This window comes from Pristis pectinata, chromosome 11 (genome assembly GCF_009764475.1).
Source record: "Pristis pectinata isolate sPriPec2 chromosome 11, sPriPec2.1.pri, whole genome shotgun sequence".
In the NCBI taxonomy this organism is placed as follows: domain Eukaryota; kingdom Metazoa; phylum Chordata; class Chondrichthyes; order Rhinopristiformes; family Pristidae; genus Pristis; species Pristis pectinata.
In genome coordinates, this window is record NC_067415.1 from 17517254 (window position 1) to 17539170 (window position 21917).

Below are 21917 nucleotides of genomic sequence, written 5' to 3' on the forward strand. Positions count from 1 at the left end.
TGATAACTGACCACTGTAAATTTGTGACGAGGCATTGTTTTTTTTCTGACTAGCACCAATAGCATGGTTGACCAACTTAGAGCAATTCCTGTGCTTCTGAATGTTTTGGAGACATGGACAACCTACAGCAGGCATCTCAAATCACTAGAAAGGTACCATCATCACTGTCCTCTCTAAATCCTTTAAGTTCACTGGCAGGATAGTTGAACTGATGTCAGTATTCTCTCCAAAACCAAAATACCCAGCTTTGAGGCTACAATTAATGGATAAGCAATATTGCCTGGTAGCAGTTTTCTGAAGCAAGTACAATACTTGATTCATCACAACAAGCGAATTCCAGAATAGAAAAAAAACTTGAAGCATATCCTTGAAGCCTCCTTAGAAAAAAATATGATATGCCCACCAGTTTATGGGAATCCCTGGTCCCAAACTAAAACTGGCAGAGAAGCATCTTGGAACGCTCCAAGCACTTCAAGTCTCTTAGCCTTTAGTACATGTAAGCCAAGTTCGAACAGTGAAAGGAGCATGCAGTAATCCACTCGCACATTTGCCTCATCAAACTCCATTTGTCCCACCTGAGATAGAGTCTACAGACCCCACTTTTGTCACCTTAGAACCCAAAGAACCATATTTATCCTCCATTCCTGTAAAGAGACACTGGTTTCTGTCATTAGCTAAGGTAGACCTTCTGATGTATTTTAATCTGGCTGCTTTCTGTCTTGTTATGTGAGATGTTTTAAGCTTAGGCATTGTTTTGGAGCAGATCATGTTCCCTATCTTGCTGATATACCATCAATTAATGTTTGAAGAGAACCTCCTAAATTATATGCAATGATTTTTTGATAGATTTACCATACAACGTAATACTGAACTTGTTCAGTTAACAAGAAACTCTGGTATCTTTGGTGTCCTAATTTGCTATTCCAGCAATTATTAATTGGATTTTTTTTTGTGTGTTTTCTGCCTTTCTTCTTCTTGAGTGATCTCTTGGGTCAAGGATATTCTGAAGTGGCTGATGAAGCTAATGTGGGACCAGTAGACTCTTACACAGGCAGGGTGGCAGGTGGGTAGTTTAGGACGTAGAGTGCTATTTCCACCAGTTATGCTGGGCATTTGTGCAATCCCCATGAATGGACTCAAGGTTCTTAATGCCATCCTAAAATCCTCCATTTTGAGCAGTCATGGGTTGGGGCTTTCTGAAGAATCAGTTGTTTCCTCTGTTCAGCTGGTAATCTCTTGCTGTGACAGAGTTTGGAATTGAGTGTCTGCTTTTTGAATCTGGTGTTGGGCACACAATGTAGCCTGCCCAGCAATGGCAACTGAAGAGATCCTTGAAATGTTTCTCTGTCCTCCTGGAAATTCTTGCCATGATGGAGCTGCAAACAGAGCGCCAGTTTCGTAAGTGTTATATTGGGCACGCAAGTGATGTAGCCTGCCTATAAAAGCTGACTGAATGTAATTAGCACCTTGATGCTGGGGTTGTTGTCCTGGAAGAAGATGCTGATTTTGGTGTATTTATCCTTCCAATGGTTTGGAGATTTTTTTTAAGACATAGTGGTATCTCTCCAGTGCTTTCAGCTGCTTGCTGTAAGTAGTCCTTGTCCCAGAACTATACACAAGGGCAGGTATCAATGTTATGCAGAAGGTCATTAACTTATTGCCATGTTGGAGGACTGGATTTAAATGATTTTTTCCTCAGACACAGAGGCTGTGTTTGCATAAGCTAAATGCTGTCTGCCTTGGCACCTAAGATAAGAGCATTTTCCAGCTTCTCATCAGAGACCTTAATTGTTGGAATCAGAATCAGATTTGTTATTAGAATCGAATTTATCATCATTGGAATGTAGTGTCGTTTAACAGGGGAAGATTGGTGGAGGACCTTTACTTTGCTTATGTTTAGTCTAAGACCTATTCTTTCGTCTGCTTCAGTAAACAAGTTGATAACTTGGAGCTCAGCCTCCAAATTTGCACATACACAAGCATCATTTGATTACTGCAGCTTGATGACTGATTCTGGGGAGACCTTATTATGGAGTGGAGGAATCGTATGTTGACCAGTTTTCATTTATCCTGTAAATTACTCCATTTGGATGCACAGTTGAGCTGCGGTGGAACATTGTGATGAGAAGATTGAGAGAAGTATTTGGGGAATGAAGCAGCATTCTTGATACTAGTTTGCAATGAGTGCCAGATCCCGAACTTCATATTGAGGATTGGAAGCTGCCTGTGATGTCTTTATAGAGTGGGTTGGATGTTGCACACCAGCTACCACAGGGCTTGACAGACTATGGTCTTGATTCAATGCAAGAGGCTCCAAGACCATTTGAGACCCAGCTCTGCTTCATGGACCTGATAGGTTGAGCACAGATATAACACTTGTGCTCAGTCCGTAACCGCAATCTGCATCTCCCCATTGCCAGTCACTTCAACTCCCCCTCCCACTCCATCACAGATATGTCAGTCCTCGGCCTCCTCCACTGCCAGGAGAAATCCAAGCACAAACTGGAGGAACAGCACCTCATTTTCCATCTTGGAACCTTGCAGCCTAACGGCATGAACATTGAATTCTCCCACTTCCCCTCACCACCCCCCCCCACAGCACCCCCCCCCAACCATGCCTCTTCTTTTCTTCCCTTTCCTAGCCTATCTTTTTTTTCTACCCTTTTTCCTCCTTACCTTTGACCCATCCCCCAGTGGATCTACTCTCCCCTCCTCCCTTGCACCTGCCTATCAATATCTCTTACCTGCATCTACCTATCACCACCTTGTGCCCACCCCGCTTTTCCCTCCTATATATTGGGCTTCCCCTTTTCCTATCTTTAGTCCTGAAGAAGGGTCCTGACCCGAAATGTTGACCGCCTGCTTTTTTCCACAGATGCTGCCTGGTCTGCTTAGTTCCTCTAGTATCATAGTGTTTTTCATCTTGATATGTTTGTAGGTGCCTGTTAGCACATGCATAATCAGTTTCTCTTGAATGCACACACATGCACTGCCTCTTCATTGTTTCCCCCCACCTGCCTATCCCTTAACCACTCACTTTCCCTTTCACCTTTGCCCATCTCCATCCCTGAATCTTGAACCCCCACCCAACCCTTGTAACTGAACAAACCCTGTCCCCCATTCTCTCATTTCTCCCATGCATACTGTCACTTGTCTTCCTCCACCTTTTCTGCATTGGGCATCCATCCCCCTTTTTTTCCCTGCCCCTCTGTTTTCTATTACTCCACCTTGTATCCCATTCCTTCCCCTCTGCCCCCCCCCAATGATATCTGTGTCCTCCTTTGCTCTCCACCCCTGAGGAAAAACATCCCGCACCATCGCTAAGAAACGTATCCTCAAAAATGGCAGACTGAATTTGAGTGGCAGTTGGTGGTCTCAGGTTGGCAGGGGCAGGTGCGCTATAATGGATTCTGAGGCATTGGCAAGGGAAGCAAGTCAACAGAGGGAGGGATAGAATAGGGGTGGGGGCTTCCCATCCCTGTCAGATCTCTCCCTCTTCACTTATCACTTCCCCCACCTTTCCCTTTTGGTTCTTTAGTTTTCTTCCCCACCCTGGCCTCCCCCATTTTCCACCTGTCAGCCTCTCAACCTGTGACCTAGCTCATACTCTTGAATATCTCCCAGAAAAATCTTGGGGAAAATCTGCATGCCTGGTTTTGACACAATGTGGTCTCTTTCTGCTCAGATTAGCAATCCACAGTTTGTTTTTACACTTGCCACCGTGGCTGCCTTTAACCCATGAGGCCTCTGTCTCTTTTATTGCCTTTAACCTGATGGGACTCTTGTCTCTAACACTGTCCCTAAACCTAATAGGCTGTTGTCTCCCATGCAGCCTTTAAATTCACATTGTGGGTGAGGGGTGCAGATATCTGTCTCCCATACTCCTTTAAATACATGAGAACTTGTTTCTTATGTTTTCTCTAAAACAAAAACATGGGGCCAATATTTCTTGTGCTGCTTTTAAACCAACAGTACGGGAAGAACTATTTAGAGTTCAGACGTCAATTTATCTTATCCTGCCTACAATATGAGTGTGACAATTTTTATATGCTTCATCCTGATAGCTCTTTAAAAAGAACCAAGCAAGGTAGCTCACTTGAGCCACAACAGCAAAATATCTGACTGTTAATTAAAACATTTGATTTGTTGACAGAATTATCACAAGCGCCTTTAAACTCCATCATTTAGGTCATTTTCGGGAATGGTGTCTCCTAATATTTGCTGTTTCATTGAGGGAGTTTCATTTCTGTAATACGTCATGAAAAACAGATCTAGTGCAAGGGCCATGGCTTAGTTCATCTGTTGAGATTATGCACTCTATTACCCCATGCCTTTTCTTAACGAATACTTAAAATTTGCCACCTGCTAACTCAAACTAATGTCTCATTTCTGATAATCTCAACTAAAATATCTGCCCTTTTCATACCTCAGCTACTTTAAAATATTGTTTCAAAAATAATTAAGAACACGATTTGAGCATTTGCAAAGCTAGTTTCCCACTAGTATGCTGACTTGGATAAATTGAACACAAATTATAAGATTCTTTTCATGCGCTACTTTCAATTATAAACAGACAGTGCTGCTGTGGACTGTGCCAACTCTTGATTTTAATTCAAATTCGGCTTTGTCACATTAGCAAGGTTTATCGAAGATCCTTGTGCCAATCTATAATAGCTGAAGGCAGGCTGGTATTTTTAGCAAAGATCTGAATCTGTTTTTATGCTTGGATACAAAAACAGAAGACAAGTGTATTTTGTAGCACAATCTTGTGCTTTGTGTAGCCAGTCCTTCTATACTGTGGGAACATGAGCATTTAAAAGGCGCAATTCAACTTCAGATTAGAATTGTACATCAGTGAATGAGAGTGGATGGATTAGAGTTAACTGAGTTTTGCTGTGTCAAATTTACAGTATTTCTCATCCACTCTGGCATTTCTTTTGGATGTGAACCACCCATGCTGCAGTTTTGTTTTTGGTGTTAATGAAGGTTACAGACTAAGTGCTGAGAAATGGGATTAGTATAGACGAGAACTTGATGGTTGGAATGGAAATGGGTGGGGGGGTGCTGAAGAATCTGTTTCTTTGTTGTGTGACTCTCTGACCTTGAAAATGGTGATGGACTGTCTATTGGAACTACTGCAGCCTGCTTGCTGAAGGTACATACCAACACTTGGGTATGACTGTGGTAACTACAATGAGGTCTCCCTGTTGCCTGCCACAAGGAAAGTTATCACCAGGTTCCACCTCAAAGCCATCCTACTGGCCAGAGAATGCTCTTAAATCAGAGTGTGGATTCCGTCCATCCAGAGGCACAAGGGAAATGATCTTCATTGCGCAACAGCTCTAAGAAAATCTAGGGTAATAACACCAGAGCTAAATAGGGCCCTTTCTTGATCTCACCAAAGCCTATCGACTCCATCAATCAGCAAGGACTGTAGAACACTCTCCTCAAATTCAGCTGCCGTCAGAAGTTTGTTGCCACTATGGTATACAAGTTGAAATATTAACCATTGGAACTACAGCAGAATCATTCTCAGTAGACTGGTGTCAAACTCTCAAGCACCAAAGTTGCCCAAAGTTCAGTTGTTGAGTTGCAATATCCTTGATGCTTTCACTGAATCACATGAAAGGATGAGGCTTGCGCTCAGCATCTGCAAGATAAAGATCCTCTACCAACTTGCTCCTGCTGTACCACTCTGCTTTCCAATGGTAAAAGTTCAGGGCAAAGCACTGGAAAATGTGGACAGTTTGCCATATCATGCAAGTTGCTTGTTGGTGAAAGCACACATTGATGATGAAATTCAGTATCACCTTCAATGCGCGGTATAGCCTTTACTTGATTGAGAAAAGGGTATTTGAAGATGAAGTCCCCAGAACAGATAAAAACTCTGGTCTACTGGCCAGCTGTGATCCTTGTCTTCCTATATGCTTCTGAAACCTGGATACCTGCAGAACAGAAGTCTGCTTCAGAAGTATGGTGTTTGGACATGTGATCAATGTGGCCTTTCCCTCACAGGGCCCAATTAATGGATGCATTGACTGGAAGAGGACACTGTTCTGAGCTTCGTCATGGGAAGAGATTACCAGACATAGAAAAGATTCAAGTCAGTCAAGAAATCTTGTTGAAGGCTGGGCCCTTCACTAGCACTCTTGCCATAATGAAACAGTTGTGATTTCATGGTTGCTTGGCTTTCTTTGGAGTGAGCCAATGTGCAACTGCTGCCTGTTCAGACTGGAGCTGCATGGGCTGGGAAGAGCATTGTGACCATTCAACTCTGAAATGTGGGGCTTGGGGCTACATCCAGACTGGCACAGAGAGCATGGGCTATGGCTGGGCACTTTTAGTGGCTGCTCTAAGTATTGACAGATCACTCAAATCCTACAGTCTCTTATCACTAGATGTGATAGAGACTAATGTCTCCACCTTCCTTTATTAGGCTGCATGGCTTTCCTTAGTCCAGAGCCCTACACCTTAGCACTGTCACTCAACCACCCCACACAGGCAGCCATTGCATATTACCATAGTTGTTCACTCCACACTGAGCTGTGTGGTGATGAGATCACAGTTTCATTGCTGCAGGACCAGAAGCAGAGAGTAAGCACTCACACGAGTTCCCACACAAGAATGCACAGCTGTGACTAGAAATCTTTTTTAAAGCTACAGTGAGGTATATACCATGAGTATTTGAACACCTGTTCAACCTGAAGTTTACTTGCTATAAGGAGAGCTTGGACAACTTGGATTGTTCTGAAGTGTCAGAAGCTTAGGGGGTGACCTGATGAAGTATATAAAATATGAGAGGCATAGACAGGCTAGAGACTTGGTCTTTTTCCCAGGATGGATATGTCAAATACAACAGGGTGTAGCTTTAAGGTGAGAGGGGGAAAGTTTAAAGAAGATTTACTCAGAGTGGTAAGTGCCTGGAACACACTGCCAGGGGAGGTGGTAGAGGCAGATATGATAGCAACGCATAACAGGCACATGAACAGCAGATGTATTGGTTTATTATTGTCACTTTCGGAGGTACAGTGAAAAGCTTGTCTTACAAACCGATCGTACAGGTCAATTCATTACACAGTGCAGTTACATTGAGTTAGTACAAAGTGCATTGATGTAGTACAGGTAAAAACAGTAACAGTACAGAGTAAAATGTCACAGCTACAGAGAAAATGCAGTGCAATAAGGTGCAAGGTTACAACAAGGTAGATCGTGAGGTCATGGTTCACCTCACTGTATAAGGGAACCGTTCAATAGTCTTATCACAGTGGGATAGAAGCTGTCCTTAAGTCTGGTGGTACGTGCCCTCAGGCACCTGTATCTTCTACCCAATGGAAAAGGAGAGAAGAGAGAGCATGAGAAGAGATGTGCTATTTAAATTGACCTCATTGTCGGCACAAACATTGTGGGCTGAAGGGCTGTTTCTGTGCTGTACTGTTCTATGTTTTATGTTCTATGTTGAAGAAGTATGGGGAGACAGATATTTCACTACCTCCTAGGCCTAGGGTCAGAACAATTATGAGCATAGCCACCAATGAAGAAGCTATTAATATCAGAGCTACTCATCCTACCAGAACTGGGCGAACACAGAGATCTTGAAGGCTTATTGGGCTGTAGGAGATCATAGGGAGGAGTCAAGCCATGAAGGAATTTGAAAACCTGGAGAAGGATTTTAAAATTGGGCATTGCTTAACTAGGGGAGAATGCAGGTCAGTAAATGTCTGAAGTAGTTGATGGTACAAAAATGATAAATCTAAAAGGTCACTTCAACTTGAATCAGAAGTTGGACCAAGAGCAAGTGGCTCAAAATAGTAAAGAGGAAGCAATTTTCAAAATCTGGAGTAAACTTCCAGATAGGTTGGGGGAATCATTTGAGAATTATTCCTAGTGTTCCTATTAAAGGGTCAAGAAGAACTCTTTGATCTTTCTATTGTTGAATTTATTGTCATATGCACAAGTATGGTGAGGTACAGATACAATGAAAAACTTGCTTGCAGCAGCATCTGGGGCATGTAGATTCAGACAACACACAGAACATAAATTATACAAGACAGTGAAGAAAAAGACTGCAAAACAAGACATTAGTACAAAAACACAATTAGAAACAAGTTCATGTCAGTGCAAGAGGTGGTCCGTGGTGTTACAATGCTGAGATAGGATTAGGGTTGTGCAGGTTGGTTCAAGAACCTGATGGTTGTAGGAAAGTAGCTCTTCCTGAACCTGGTGGTGTGGGACATCAGGTTTCTGTATCTCCTGCCCAATGGTAGCAGCGAGAAGAGGGCATGGCCTGGAATGAGAGGATCCTTGACAATAGATGCTGCCTTCTTGAGGCAGCACCTCATGTATTTGCTTTTGATGGTGGGGAGGGCTGTATTACCACTCTCTGCAGCTCCTTGCATTCCTGTGTATTGGAATTGCTGTACCAGGCCATGATGCAGCCAGTCACGATACTTTCTACAATGCATCTGTAGAAGTTTGATGGAATATTTAGTGACATGCTAAATCACCTTCAGCTTCCAAGAGAGTAGAGGTCCTGATGCGCTTTCTAAGATGGGAGTAAATATCCATCCTCATCTGAGTTTACCATGTGACTTTACGAATAATATTATGAATGTACAATAATGTATAACATATAATGCATTAGTTTGAGATGCATCTTTGATATTTGAACTATTGAGTGTCTTCTAACATTTAGCAGTGAGCAGGCAACATTGTTTTTTTTTAGCCTGGTTATGTATAAAGTTGACCTCTCATTTCTAGCAGAGCAAATATATTGGTCCTTTACTCGGGAAAAAAAATAAACAGAGTATTTTGATATCCAAATTGACAATATACTATGAAGAATCTCACAGTAACAGTTAGCATATTATCATTTTCAGACGCTAGCCGTAATCACTATGGATCCACAGCCTTATTGTTTCTTTTTTGGTAGCTTGAACCATGAGGAAATTTGATTACAAATACGTCAATCTTTAAAGAGTGAGAAGGTATTTCTAGTTATTATGGTAAATGCACACAAAGGGAAAAGGTTCTGCTGTAAGAATGCCAGGTGTCATGAACTTAAAAAAAGAAATGCGTCTCAAGGGTAATAATGCTTTGATTATTCCTCACACCATGCAATTTGGTTTAAAGGCAGACAAATCAAGTGAATTCACATTGTCTTTTGGAACTGATGCAAGGAAACAGTTTCTATACTGCGCTCATCAGACATAGCTACAAAAATCAGAACTGGGTCATTACAGATTGGGGGAGAAAGAGGAGAGGTAGATAACATACTTTTTTTTTCTCAATAACGTATCAGTAAGGTAGAAATAATCCCCAGACAGAGATAAATAGATGACAATAAAGGATTAATCACATCAGTTTGTATAGTCCACAGTGTACCTAATAGTGAAAAGTAGGTAGTGGAATAATAATACAAATTAGAGAAATTGATGAAACACACAATAGATTTCATATATCTGAAATTAATAGGCTAGAAGTAGGTAAAGAGGATAAGGGAATGAAGTTCCTGCAAATGTAAAAAAGATTATTTTCTAACCCAGTATTTCAGAAGCCCAACAAGGGAAAATTTTCTACTGTATTTAGTGCCGAGGAATGAATTGGAGCAGGTAAGAGACAGCTAGGCATATATCCAGGAAACATCTAGGCAATATAATACTTTAAAATAATTGCATTGACATTAAATATAACAAAAGATAGAGTAACAGATTAAGGCAAAGCATTTTACAGGGGTTGAGAGTAAAATAAAATAGGAAAATAATGTGGACAATAATATTGGACAGTGATGTAGGACAATTAAATCTTCAGCAGAGACCAGAAAAGATGTATTCCACTAAAGAAGGGACTAAAATGAGCTAGTGAGTAAATAAAAATATGGGAAAACTAAAAGGAAGAAACAAACATATACTGATAGCATGACAAGGGAGAATACCAAGAGATTAAGAGAGAAGTTAAATAAATATTTGGGAAGACAAACAGGAGCTATGAAATTAATACAAGGGCTATTAAAGAAAATATTCTACGTGGAGATTAAAGGAAAGTTAGTATGGGAATTGAGCCATTAATAACTGAACAGATTAAAATCACATGCAACAGCATATTACCACAAATATTAAATAATTACTTTGCTTCATTATTTAGCCAGGAGATAAAGCAGATGGACATCACATCCGAAGATAAGATTAGAGATTATATAATTACATCTAAAATAGAAATTGGAGAAATATTGAATAAGTCAAAACTCCTGGGCCGGACAAATTATATGCCTCCATTTTTAAAGCAAACGAGAAAAATAATGGCAGAGGCAATATTGCACATATTTAATATTTTGTTGGAAGAAAACTGCCAGTGGATTGTTAGATAGCTAAATTACACTTGTATTTAAGAGAGATAAAAACATGCTTAGGGAACTTTAGACCAGCCATCAGTGGGAGGAAATGTAATGGAGAAAATGAGAAGTCATCTAAAAAACAGAGAGAGAAGTGGATGGTCACTATAGTTTTGAAATGATGTCTTGTTTGATCAACTATATTAAATTATCTGAAGATGTAACAGAAGATGAACATCGATATTGTAGTGCATATAATTGATCTAGGCTTTAAAAGGCTTTTGATAACTTCTACTTAGTAGATCAATGAAGGTCAGAGAATGTAGTCTTGACAGCAAAATAATCCATCTAACAGTGACAGAGCAGAGAGTAGGGATAAAAGATAATTGTTCTAAATAACTGAAATGGAAAATGTAGACGGATCACTGCTGGGAGCACCCAGCTGGAATTATTTGTGGCCTGCAGTTCCCACATTAGTTACTGGAAAGTGATTCATGGTCCTGAATCTTTACAGCAACACCTAAGTTAAAAGTAGCATTTATTTAACCACTTTTACACACGATAAATAAACAATGCATACATGTATAGTTCTCAAGTTGGCCAAACTGAATGTCACTTAGTCTTTCTGTGAGACACCTGTCCTAGCTAAATGCAATGAAAGTGCAAGATATTAATTGACTTCTATATATGGAAGTTTTCTTTGTCATAAATCTATTGTATATTTCAGTAATTGGTTCCTTCACATGTCCTTATTTGTATTTTTTTTTAATGGTGATTACTTCATGTGCATTTGTGTCACTTGTTACAGACTAATCTAACTTTTGAAGGACCTCCGTTTCATCGGAGATTGCTTGTAACTTGGGTCCATGTTTTATTATGAAGCTATAAGTATGGCCTAATCTATATTCAGCTTGTTGCTGATTTGTCTGTAACTGTGACCTTCATCAAGTTATGGAGTCCAGGCTGAAACATGCCCTGGAAAAAAAAAGCCGTATCTTTGCTGTTCGCTTCCTTACAAGATTTTTTAGTTTCAAAATTTTCAAATAGGAGAAACAAACCGCCTTTCTAGCTTTAATAATGTCAGTAGCTCGTTCACATGGTTGTTTGAACATTTGATGAGGTTGCTTCTTCCTATTTGTCATGTTGCATTTTAATGGTGTTCATCCATCATCAAAGGTTTTCAAATAGGTGCTGAGCTTTCAATATCCACAGCAAAAACAGGAAGTGCTGGTCAGGCCACATCTGTGGGAAGAGAAACAGAGTCAATGTTTCCGGTCAAAAGCAAAGAGTTCTGATGATGCAACTTGACCTGCTGAGAGTTTCCAGCATTTTTTATGTCTTGGATTTCCAGAATCTGCAGTTTTTTTTTTGATTTTTCGATATCCACAGCATTTTGATTTTGTATTAAAGCTCTTCCTGTAAGGTGTTTTAAACCAATTTTCCTTCTATTTTTCCAAATTCATGCTGATTTAGACTTTGCAATTAAAGAAACGATTTCTGAGTATGCAGATAACAGCAACATGTGTCGGCAGTGATAGACAGCAACAAATTACAAAACATTGATAAGCTTGCATAGTGTTTACATAATTAGCAAATGAATTTTCTATCAGACAAGAGTGAGGTGTTACCTTGCAGTAAGAAAACTGAGGTCATTTATTAGGAATATGATGTTTACCAGGCAGATTCTGGACCATTGACTAAAAGCCATGAGCATGAATTTCACCATGCAACTGGAGGGATTTAAATCCAAGTAATTAAATAAAATTAGAATTTAAAAATGCTAGTCTTAGTGATGATAGTCACAAAGTTAATAGATTGTTGTAAAAACTAATGTTTGCTAATGCCTTTCAAGGAACAAAATCTGCCATCCTTGCCCACTCTGGCCTTTTAATGACTCGAGACCCATGCGTGTGTTTAACTTAGTTTGGGGTTATTAATAAAAAAAAATTCTGGAAATCAAGAATCCAAATGGAATAAAGGAGCAAAGGGATCTTTTGAATACAGATACATAAGTTATGAAAAGTAGCATTTCAGGCTGGCAAGGTCACACAAAAGGCGAACAAATTATCAGGGTTTATTTCCAGAGGGATGGAATTAAAAAATAGGCAAGTTATAGTGAAGCTATAAAAGCTTGATTAGACTGCACCTAGAGTACTATGTACAATTCTGTTCACAATATTATAAAAAGCATGCAGAGGGTCCATAAAGGATGAAAAAAGAATTTCAAGGATGACACCTGAATTGAGAGGTTACATTTATCAGGAAAGGATATCTCTATTTTTCAATAATGGGGAGGGGGAGTTTGAAAGATTGTCAAATGGGGATGGCCTTTCAAGGGTTGTAGCAGAAATATGGAGGAAATCCAGAGCCTGCCTCTACAAAAAGACAAATATAAAATTCACAAGAAACGTGTTAACCCAGTGAGTGGTGATAATGTGGGACTTACTTTTAAAGATAATGGTTGAAGCAAATTGATCGGAAAGATTTAGGGGAGACTACATAAGGAAAGCATAACAAAGGATATTGCTGATGAAGCTGGATTAGAAAGAATGTGAAGACATTTAAGTGAAACATAAATACTGACCTAGACTGGTTTGACAAAGTGATCTGTTTCTGTGCTGTATATTCTGTATTTTTCAACACAATACTCTGGACAATCCAAGAAAAATTGTTTCAAAAATATTTCATCTGAAATAGCTATAGATCACCAGACTAATTTTGCCAGATTTTGGTTAGTCTTGTGGAGGTGTGAATTAAAGTTTGTAATGTCTAATTCTGGATTTTTTTCTGAGCTTTGGCTGATCTTTTTGTGCTGTCATTGGATCCAAAAATAAGAAGAAATTTATGTTTGGTGTGCGTTGTTGGTTGGTGTTTAGTTCTGAAAGGCATAATACTTTTTCTTTACATGTTCATTCTATACTTACTATCTGATAACTGTTTTTAAAGGATGTCCCTTGACAGAACAAACTGGAGTTAAACCAAGTTCCTACGTATCATATTCTACACCAGCTAGTCCCATTCCTATAAGAACTCCTGTGATAGAAAATGTATACAGTCCTATTTGGGAACACCAACAGCAAACAAGGTAAGTATTTACTGAAATTTTATAGCATAATTGCAGAGCTTTATTAGGGAATAGGGTCAGCACCAGTTGCTGTGAATGATTGATTAATGAACTGCAAAAAACTAAAAAGAAAATTGACTAACCCCACAATGAAGCCTGGTTTCCTTCCCAACTGTCTAGTCATACCAGGGAATAACCTGCAATGGTTTCTCTTTGCACTTAGACAATATTACTTTTAGAATCCCCTAAGGGTCTATACATGGTCCCCTAGTTCTATTTCTCATCGACATGCTACCTCACAGCATAGTGTTGCTGCAATTTGTGCAGCTATCTCATAGTTCCAGCAACCCAAGTTCAGTCCTGACCTCTGGTGCTCTTTATGTGGAGATTGCATCTTCTCCCTGGACCACATATGCTCCAGTTTCTTTCCACGTCCCAAAGACTTGCTGGTTGTTAGGTTAATTGACTAGTTTAAATTGCCTCGCAGCTGAAGGGAAGATGTGGGGAATGTGCACTAGAGAGAAATAAGTGTAGGAATAGGATTGCTCTGAGAGCCAGCAAAAATTTGATGGAATGATTGGCCCCCGACAGAAACATAATGCAAGTTCCACATTTCTGCTGGTAATACTAGGCTCTAGCTGTTCACTATCTCACTCCACTCCACCACTGGAACTTGGATAACATTTTCATCTAAATATTGGAAAGACAGATCTTCAATCCCTGCAACCAAATTCCTGTGCTAGCCATTCTGTCCATTTATTCCTTGGCTACTCTTTCAAACTTGCAATCTTATTTGACCTTCAAATCTCCGTAAAATTTTTCCCCTCTCGCTTGAAACCTGTGCCCTTTAGTTCTGGACTCCCCTGCCCTGGAAAGAATAGACCCTGACTATCTATCCTATCTTTTCCTCCCATAATTTTCTAAACCTCTATAGGGCCACCCCTCAGTCTCCTACATTTCAATGAGAATAAACTCAGCCTATCTAATCTTTCCTTATAACTACAGCCCTCCTTTCTAGGCAATATCCTGGTCAATATCTTTCTGCACTGTCTCTATTGTTACCATAATATGAGGGGAGATTGGAGAGGTCAGGTCTATTTTCTTTGGAGCAGACATGATTGAGGTATATAACTGATGGCATTTAAGAAGTGTCTAGAAGAGCACTTGAATCACCTCGGCATAGCAGGCCACGGCCAAGTGCTGGAAAACGGGATTAATACGGATGGGTACCTACTGGTCAACGTGGACGTGGTGGGCCAAGTGACCAGTTACAAGGCTGTATGACTCTTATGACTGTGAAGCATACTTGCTGTGGGCCGATAGCAACCAGAACTGTACACAATACTCCAAGTGCAGTCTAACCCATAACTTGTAAAGCTGCAATGTGACATCCCAATTCTTGTACTGAATGCCTCGGCCTATGAAGACAAGCATACTAAATGCCTTCACTACCCTCTCCACATGTGTCACCATTTTCAGGGAGCTATGGACTTGCACCCCAAGGTCCAACTGCACATCAACACTCCTAAGGTCCTTGCCATTTACACTGTATGTCCTACCAGAATTTGACTTCAGTGTTTATGTTATATATTTATATTTGTGTTATATTTATATTTAAAATATAAATGATACATTCTATTTGGTTTAAAGTCACATTTCGTTTGTTAATGCTTCTATAAGTACCTTAGAATGGTTCATTATATGAATACATATAAATGTTGATTTGTATCTTGTAACAATGGCTGGGACAACCACGAGGAAGTTTTTGTTTTCACTGCTAAACAGAACACAAGCCAGAAGAAAAACAAGGACAGTACTTGCTAGTCTATGGTTTCTATTTTAGTCATCTTTAAGTGGTTTCCATAATATTGTGGTAGATCTTTATAATGTGGTTTCAGCTGACTAGCTCAAAAAAAATACAAGCTCTGAGCGTGCACATTCTTTAATTGTGTCTTAGGAATTGGTGGCTTTGTGGCATTGAGTACAACGTGGCCAAAACATCAAGTAAAAGAGATGGGACATCATGATACAGTTGTACAGAATGTTGGTTAGATCACACTTGGAGTATCGTGTGCAGTTCCAGTCGCCACGCTATAGGAAGGATGTGATGAAGCTAGAGAGGGTGCAGGAAAGTTTCACAAGGATGTTGCCTGGAGTGGACACCGCTCTTCCCCTTTCCTGATCTCTCTGTCTCCATCTCTGGAGAGAGATTAACCACCGACATCTTTTACAAACCGCCTGACTCCCACAGTTACCTTGAGTACATTTCTGCCCACCCAGTCACTTGCAAGGATGCCATCTCCTTCTCCCAGTTCCCCCGCCTCCACAGCATCTGTTCCTATGATGAGGCTTTCCACTCTAGGACATCCAAGATCCGAGATGTCCTCCTTTTTCAGTAAATGGGGTTTCCCTTCCGCCACCATCAATGTTGCCCTCACCTGCATCTCCTCCATTTCTTGTACATCTGCCTTCACCCCATCTTACCCCCACCCCTGACATAACAGGGACACGGTTCCCTTTGTCCTCACCTACCACACCATGAGCTTCCACATCTACCACATAATTCTCTGGAACTTCCACCACCTCCAATGGGATCCCTCTACCAGATACACCTTCCCCTCTTCCCCCCACCCCCCCCCACCCCACCCGCTTTCCACGGGATTGCTCTTTCCACAACTCCCTTGTCTATTCATCCCTCTCTACAGGTGACCCTCCCGGCACCCATCCCTGCAACTGCACTAAGTGCTACACCTGCCCCTACACCTCCTCCCTCACCACCATTCAGAGCTTTAGACAGTCCTTCCAGGTGAGGCGGAGCTGGTTGACTGTCAGGAGAAGGATGGAGAATAGGCAGGTAGTGCAGAGTACCCCTGTGGCTGTTCCCCTCAATAACAGGTATACCGCTTTGGATACTGTTGGGGAGGTGGGGGGAACAACCTGTCAGGGGAAAGCTGCAGTGACCAGGTCTCTGGCACTGAGCCTGGTTGTGTGGTGCAGAAGGGAAGGGGAGAAGAGGAGAGCGGTAGTGATAGGGGATTCCATAGTAAGGGGGGCAGACAGGAGATTCTCTGGACGTGAAAGAGACTCCTGGATGGTATGTTGCCTGCCGGGTGCCGGGGTCAGGGACGTCTCGGATCGGGTCCACAGCATTCTGAAGGGGGAGGGTGAACAGCCAGAGGTCCTGGTACATATTGGTACCAATGACATAGGTAGGAAAAGAGATGGGGTCCTGAAGAGGTAATATAGGGAGTTAGGTGGGAAGTTGAAAAGCAGGACCTCAAGGGTAGTAATCTCTGGATTGCTGCCTGTGCCAGTGCCAGTGAGGGTAAGAATAGGATGATTTGGCAGATGAACGCGTGGCTGAGAAATTGGTGCAGGGGGCAGGTTTCAGATTTGTTGATCATTGGGATCTCTTCTGGGGAAGGTACGACCTGTACAAAAGGGACAGGTTACACCTGAACTGGAGAGGGACCAATATTCTTGCGGGCAGGTTTGGTAGAGCTGTTGGGGAGGGTTTAAACTAATTTGGCAGGGGGATGGGAAATGAAGTGATAGGTCAGAGCTTGGTTCATTTACTGTACAAGTAGATGCAGAGTGTAGGAAGACTGTGAGGAAGGACAGGCAGTTGAAAGGGCAAAATTGCTGTCAGTTGGATGGGCTAATGTGTGTCTACTTTAATGCGAGAAGTATCAGGAACAAGCCTGATGAACTTAGAGCATGGATAAGTACGTGCAACTATAACGTGGTGGCCATTACAGAGACTTGGCTGTCGCAAGGGCAGGAATGGCTGCTGGATATTCCAGGGTTTAGATGTTTCAAAAGGGACAGGGGCGGAGCTGTAGAAAGGGAGGATGTCCTGGAAGGATCGTCTACTGAGTCAGTGTGGGTGGAAGTCAGAAACAGGAAGGGAGCGATCTCTCTATTGGGAGTATTCTACAGACCCCCCCAATAGCAGCAGAGACACCGAGGATCAGATCGGGAGGCAGATTGTGGAGAGGTGCAAAAATATCATGGCTGATTTCAACTTCCCTAATATTGATTGGCACCTCCTTAGTGTAAAGGGGATAGATGAGACGGAGTTCGTTAGGTGTGTCCAGGAAGGATTTCTGACACGGTATGTGGACAGGCCGACTAGAGGAGAGGCCATTCTGGACCTGGTACTAAGCAGTGAGCCTGATCAGGTTTCAGATCTCTTGGTGGGAGAGCATTTTGGAGATAGTGACCATAACTCCTTGACCTTTGCCATCGCCTTGGAGAGGGATAGGAGCAGACAATATGGGAGAGTATTTAACTGGGGGACGGGGATTTATGATGCTATTAGGCAGAAACTTGGGAGCGTAAATTGGGAACAGATGTGGAGGCTGTTTAGGGAGTACTTGCATGGGGTTCTGGATAGGTTTGTCCCATTGAGGCAGGGTAAGGACGGTAGAGTGAAGGAAACATGGTTGACAAGAGATGTAGAATATCTTGTCAAGAGGAAGAAAGAAGCTTACCTGAGGTTTAGAAAGCATGGATCAGATGGGCTTTGGAGAGTTACAAGGTAGCCAGGAGGGAGCTTAAGAATGGACTTAGGAGAGCTAGAAGGGGGCATGAGAAGTCCTTGGCGAGTACGATCAAGGAAAACCCTAAGGCATTCTACTCGTATATGAAGAATAAGGGGAAGACTAGAGTGAGGGTAGGACCGATCAGGGATAAAAGAGGAAACGTGCCTGGAGTCAGGGGATGTCCTTAATGAATACTTTGCTTCAATATTCACCAGAGAGAGAGAGACCTTGACGCTTGTGAGGATGGCCTACGACAGGGTGATACGCTAGGACATGTCAACGTAAGGGAAGGGAATGTGCTGGAACTTCTGAAAAACATTAGGATGGATAAGTCACCGGGGCCAGATAGGATATATCCAAGGTTATTACAGGAAGCGAGGGAAGAGATTGCTACACCTTTGGCGATGACCTTTGCGTCCTCACTGGCCACAGGAGTAGTGCCAGATGATTGGAGGGTGGCAAATGTTGTTCCTTTGTTTAAGAAAGGGAGTAGGGATAACCCTGGGAATTACAGACAAGTGATTCTTACTTCAGTGGTGGGCAAGTTACTGGAGAAGATTCTTAGAGCCAGAATTTATGGGCATTTGGAGAAGCATAGGCTGATTAGGGACAGTCAGCATGGCTTTGTGAGGGGCAGGTCGTGCCTCACGAGCCTGATTGAATTCTTTGAGGATGTGACAAAGCACATTGATGAAGGTAGAGCAGTGGATGTGGTGTATGTGGATTTTAGTAAGGTGTTTGATAAGGTTCCTCATGGAAGGCTCATTCAGAAAGTCAGGAGGCAAGGGATCCAGCGAAACTTGGCTGTGTGGATTCAGAATTGGCTCACCCATAGAAGACAGAGGGTGGTGGTAGATGGAGCGTATTCTGCCTGGAGGTCGGTGACCAGTGGTGTTCCGCAGGAATCTGTTCTGGGATCCCTGCTCTTTGTGATTTTTATAAATGACTTAGATGAGGATGTGGAAGGGTGGGTTAGTAAGGTTGCTGATGATACAAAGGTTGGTGGTGTTGTGGATAGTGTAGAAGGTTGTTGTAGATTACAACAGGATATTGATAGAATGCAGAGCTGGGCTGAGAAGTGGCAGATGGAGTTCAACCCAGAAAAGTGTGAAGTGATACACTTCGGGAGATCGAATTTGAAGGCAGAATACAAGGGTAATGGCAGGACTAGATAGATTTAGATAGATCTTAGAGCAGGATAAAATGTTGGCACAACATCATGAGCCGAAGGGCCTGTACTATGCTGTAATGTTCTATGTTCACCTGTGAATCTAAGGGTGTCATTCATTGCATCCAGTGCTCCCAGTCGGCCTCCTCTATGTCAGCGAGATCCGATGCAGATCGGGTGATGCTTTGTTGAGCATCTTTGCTCCATCCGCCACAAAAGCAAGGATCTCCGCTTCAATTCCACATCCCACTCCTATGCTGACATGTCTGTCCATGGCCTCCTCTACTGCCACGTTGAGGTCAGATATAGGTTGGAGGAACAACACCTCGTATTCCACCTTGGTAGTCTCCAACTTGATGGCCTCAACATCAATTTCTCTAACTTCTGGTAATCCCTTCCCTCTTCTCTCCCTCCTCCCTTTTTTTCTCACTTCTTTGTCTTCCCTCATTTCTGTGGCCCTCTTTCCCCTTCGCCCGCCCTCATGACCTTCCTATCTATTCCCCACCTCCTTCCCTTTATTCCATGGTCCACTGCCATCTCCTACCGGATTCCTCCTTCTTCAGCCCTTTGCCTCTTCTGCCTATTACCTCTCAGCTTCTTACATGTACCCCATCCCCCCTCTCCTCCCTTCCCCCTCACCTGAACTCGCCTATCATCTGCCTGCATGTACTCCTCCCCTGAACTGCTTATTCCGGCTTCTGCCCTCTTCCTTTCCAGTCTTGATGAAGAGTCTTGACCCGAAATGTCAACTATTTCTTTCTTTCTATGTATGCTGCATGACCTGCTGAGTTGCTCCAGATTCTAGTATCTGCAGAATCTCTTGTGTATGTGCTTGAGTTATATGGTGAGATTGGATAGACTGAGAGCAATGATAGCTGAGGGGTGACCTAATAGGGGTTTATAAAATCATGAGGGGCATAGATAGGATAGATAGTCACAAGTCTTTTTCCCCAAGGTAGAGGAGCCTAAAACTAGAGGTCATAGGTTTAAGGTAAGAGGAGAAAGATTTAAAGTGGATCTGAGGGGCAAGTTTTTCCACAAGAGGGTGGTGGGTACATAGAATAGCCTGCTGGGGGAAGTGGTAGAGGTGGGTACAATTATAGGAAGGTTTGGAGGGTTATGGGCCAAACCCAGGTAAATGGAGCTGCTTAGATAGGCATCTCGGTCGTCTTGGATGAGTTGGGCTTTTTGTGGTTCAAAGAAGTAATTTGCAGAGGTAGTGCTCATCAAGGGAAGTTTGATTTTGCTTCAGAGATGAAACAATGTTTATACTATAAAGGGCTATAACTAATGTTCCATCAGGAGTGTTCCATTCAATGTGAAAAGCCACATGTTGTCTAGTTTCCTTGTTGTCTTCTTGACCAAAGGAAGCTGTATCAATTATTGTTCAAAACCTGAAGGAGAATCTTGACAAGTCCTTCAAGGTAAAGCGTGTGTGATTTAGAAAATGAATAAAATTTAACTGAAGATAAATTTTGTTCTTTACTGTAGATTTTGTTTGTCTAATTCCAGGCTGCCCAAAGAGTTATTATTGGATCCACGGCAAACACTAGTTTTCAAAGTATGGCATAAAGCAGGTAAATGCTAAATATAATTTTGCTTTGTTTATTTGATTCCACTATTGATCCAACTGTTCCTGAATGCATTTCAAAAGAGAACATTTGCTCATACATTACTGATGGTATGATGTAGAATAGAAACTAAGCTAAAATGAATAAATAAGTCGATACTAGTCCTCAGTTTTTTTAGATATTTAACCAAACTTATTGAAGTGTAGTCAGTGCAGGGAAGGTTGTGTGTTTGCAGAATGCTGTGGATAGTGAGTTCTGTTGGTGTATCCAATCTGTGCGCACACTGGGGAAAATAAGAAAATACTCAGATAATAGAGTCATAGAATAATACACCTTTGGACCAACTTGTCCATGCCAAACATTGTACCTGCCAAGGTAGTCCCATTTGCCCGCATTTGGCCCATATCCCTCTAAACCCCTCCTATCCATATACTTACCCAAATGTCTTTTGAATGTTGTTACTCTGCCTGCCTCAACCACTTTGCCTGGCAGCTCATTCCTTATATGCCCTTCAAGTCCCTTTTCAAATCTTTCACCTCTCACCTTAAATCTATGCCCTCTAGTTTTTAGCTCCTCTTCCCTAGGTAAAAGACTCTGCATTCACCCTTTCTATACCCCTCATGATTTTATACAACTCTATGTGGTCACCCCTCAATCTCCTATGTTCCAAGGAATAAAGTCCTAGCCTGCCCAATCACTCCCTATAACTCAGTCCCTTGGGTCTTGGCACCATCTTCGTAAAGATCTTCTCTGCACTCTTTCCAGTTTAATGATGTCTTTCCTATAACAGGGCAACCAAAACTTTATACAATACTCCAATTGTGGTCTCACCAACATCTTGTATGACTGTAACATAACATCCCAACTCCCAAACTCACTGCCCTGGCTGATGAAGGCCAGCATGCCAAGTGCCTTCTTCACCACCCTGTCTACCTGTGACGCTATTTTCAGCAAACTATCTACTTGTACTCTTAGGTCCCTCTGTTCCACAACATTCCGCAGGGTGCTACCATTCACTAAGTAAGTCCTACCCTTGTTTGACTTCCCAAAATACAACACTTTGCACTTAACTGAACCAAAAGCCATTCGCCAATCCTCGGCCCACTTACCTAGCTGATCAAGATAACTTTTGATAACCTTCTTCACTGTCTGTGCTAACGACTATTTTAGTATCATCTGCAAACCATGCCTTATACATTTACATCCAAATCATTTATATAAATAACGAACAACAAAGGTTCCA

General features: G+C 41.9%; 1 protein-coding gene across 7 annotated transcripts in view; it reads left to right on the forward strand.

Moving 5' to 3' along the window:
• The window catches only part of c2cd3 (C2 domain containing 3 centriole elongation regulator), a 120397-nt gene that overhangs the window by 66365 nt on the left and 32115 nt on the right, over positions 1 to 21917 (forward strand). For all 7 annotated transcript variants that reach the window (XM_052025864.1, XM_052025865.1, XM_052025866.1 and 4 more), the window contains 2 exons: positions 13274 to 13412; positions 20616 to 20680. In XM_052025864.1, the coding sequence (XP_051881824.1) occupies positions 13274 to 13412; positions 20616 to 20680 (204 nt within the window). The remainder of the gene's footprint in view (positions 1 to 13273; positions 13413 to 20615; positions 20681 to 21917) is intronic.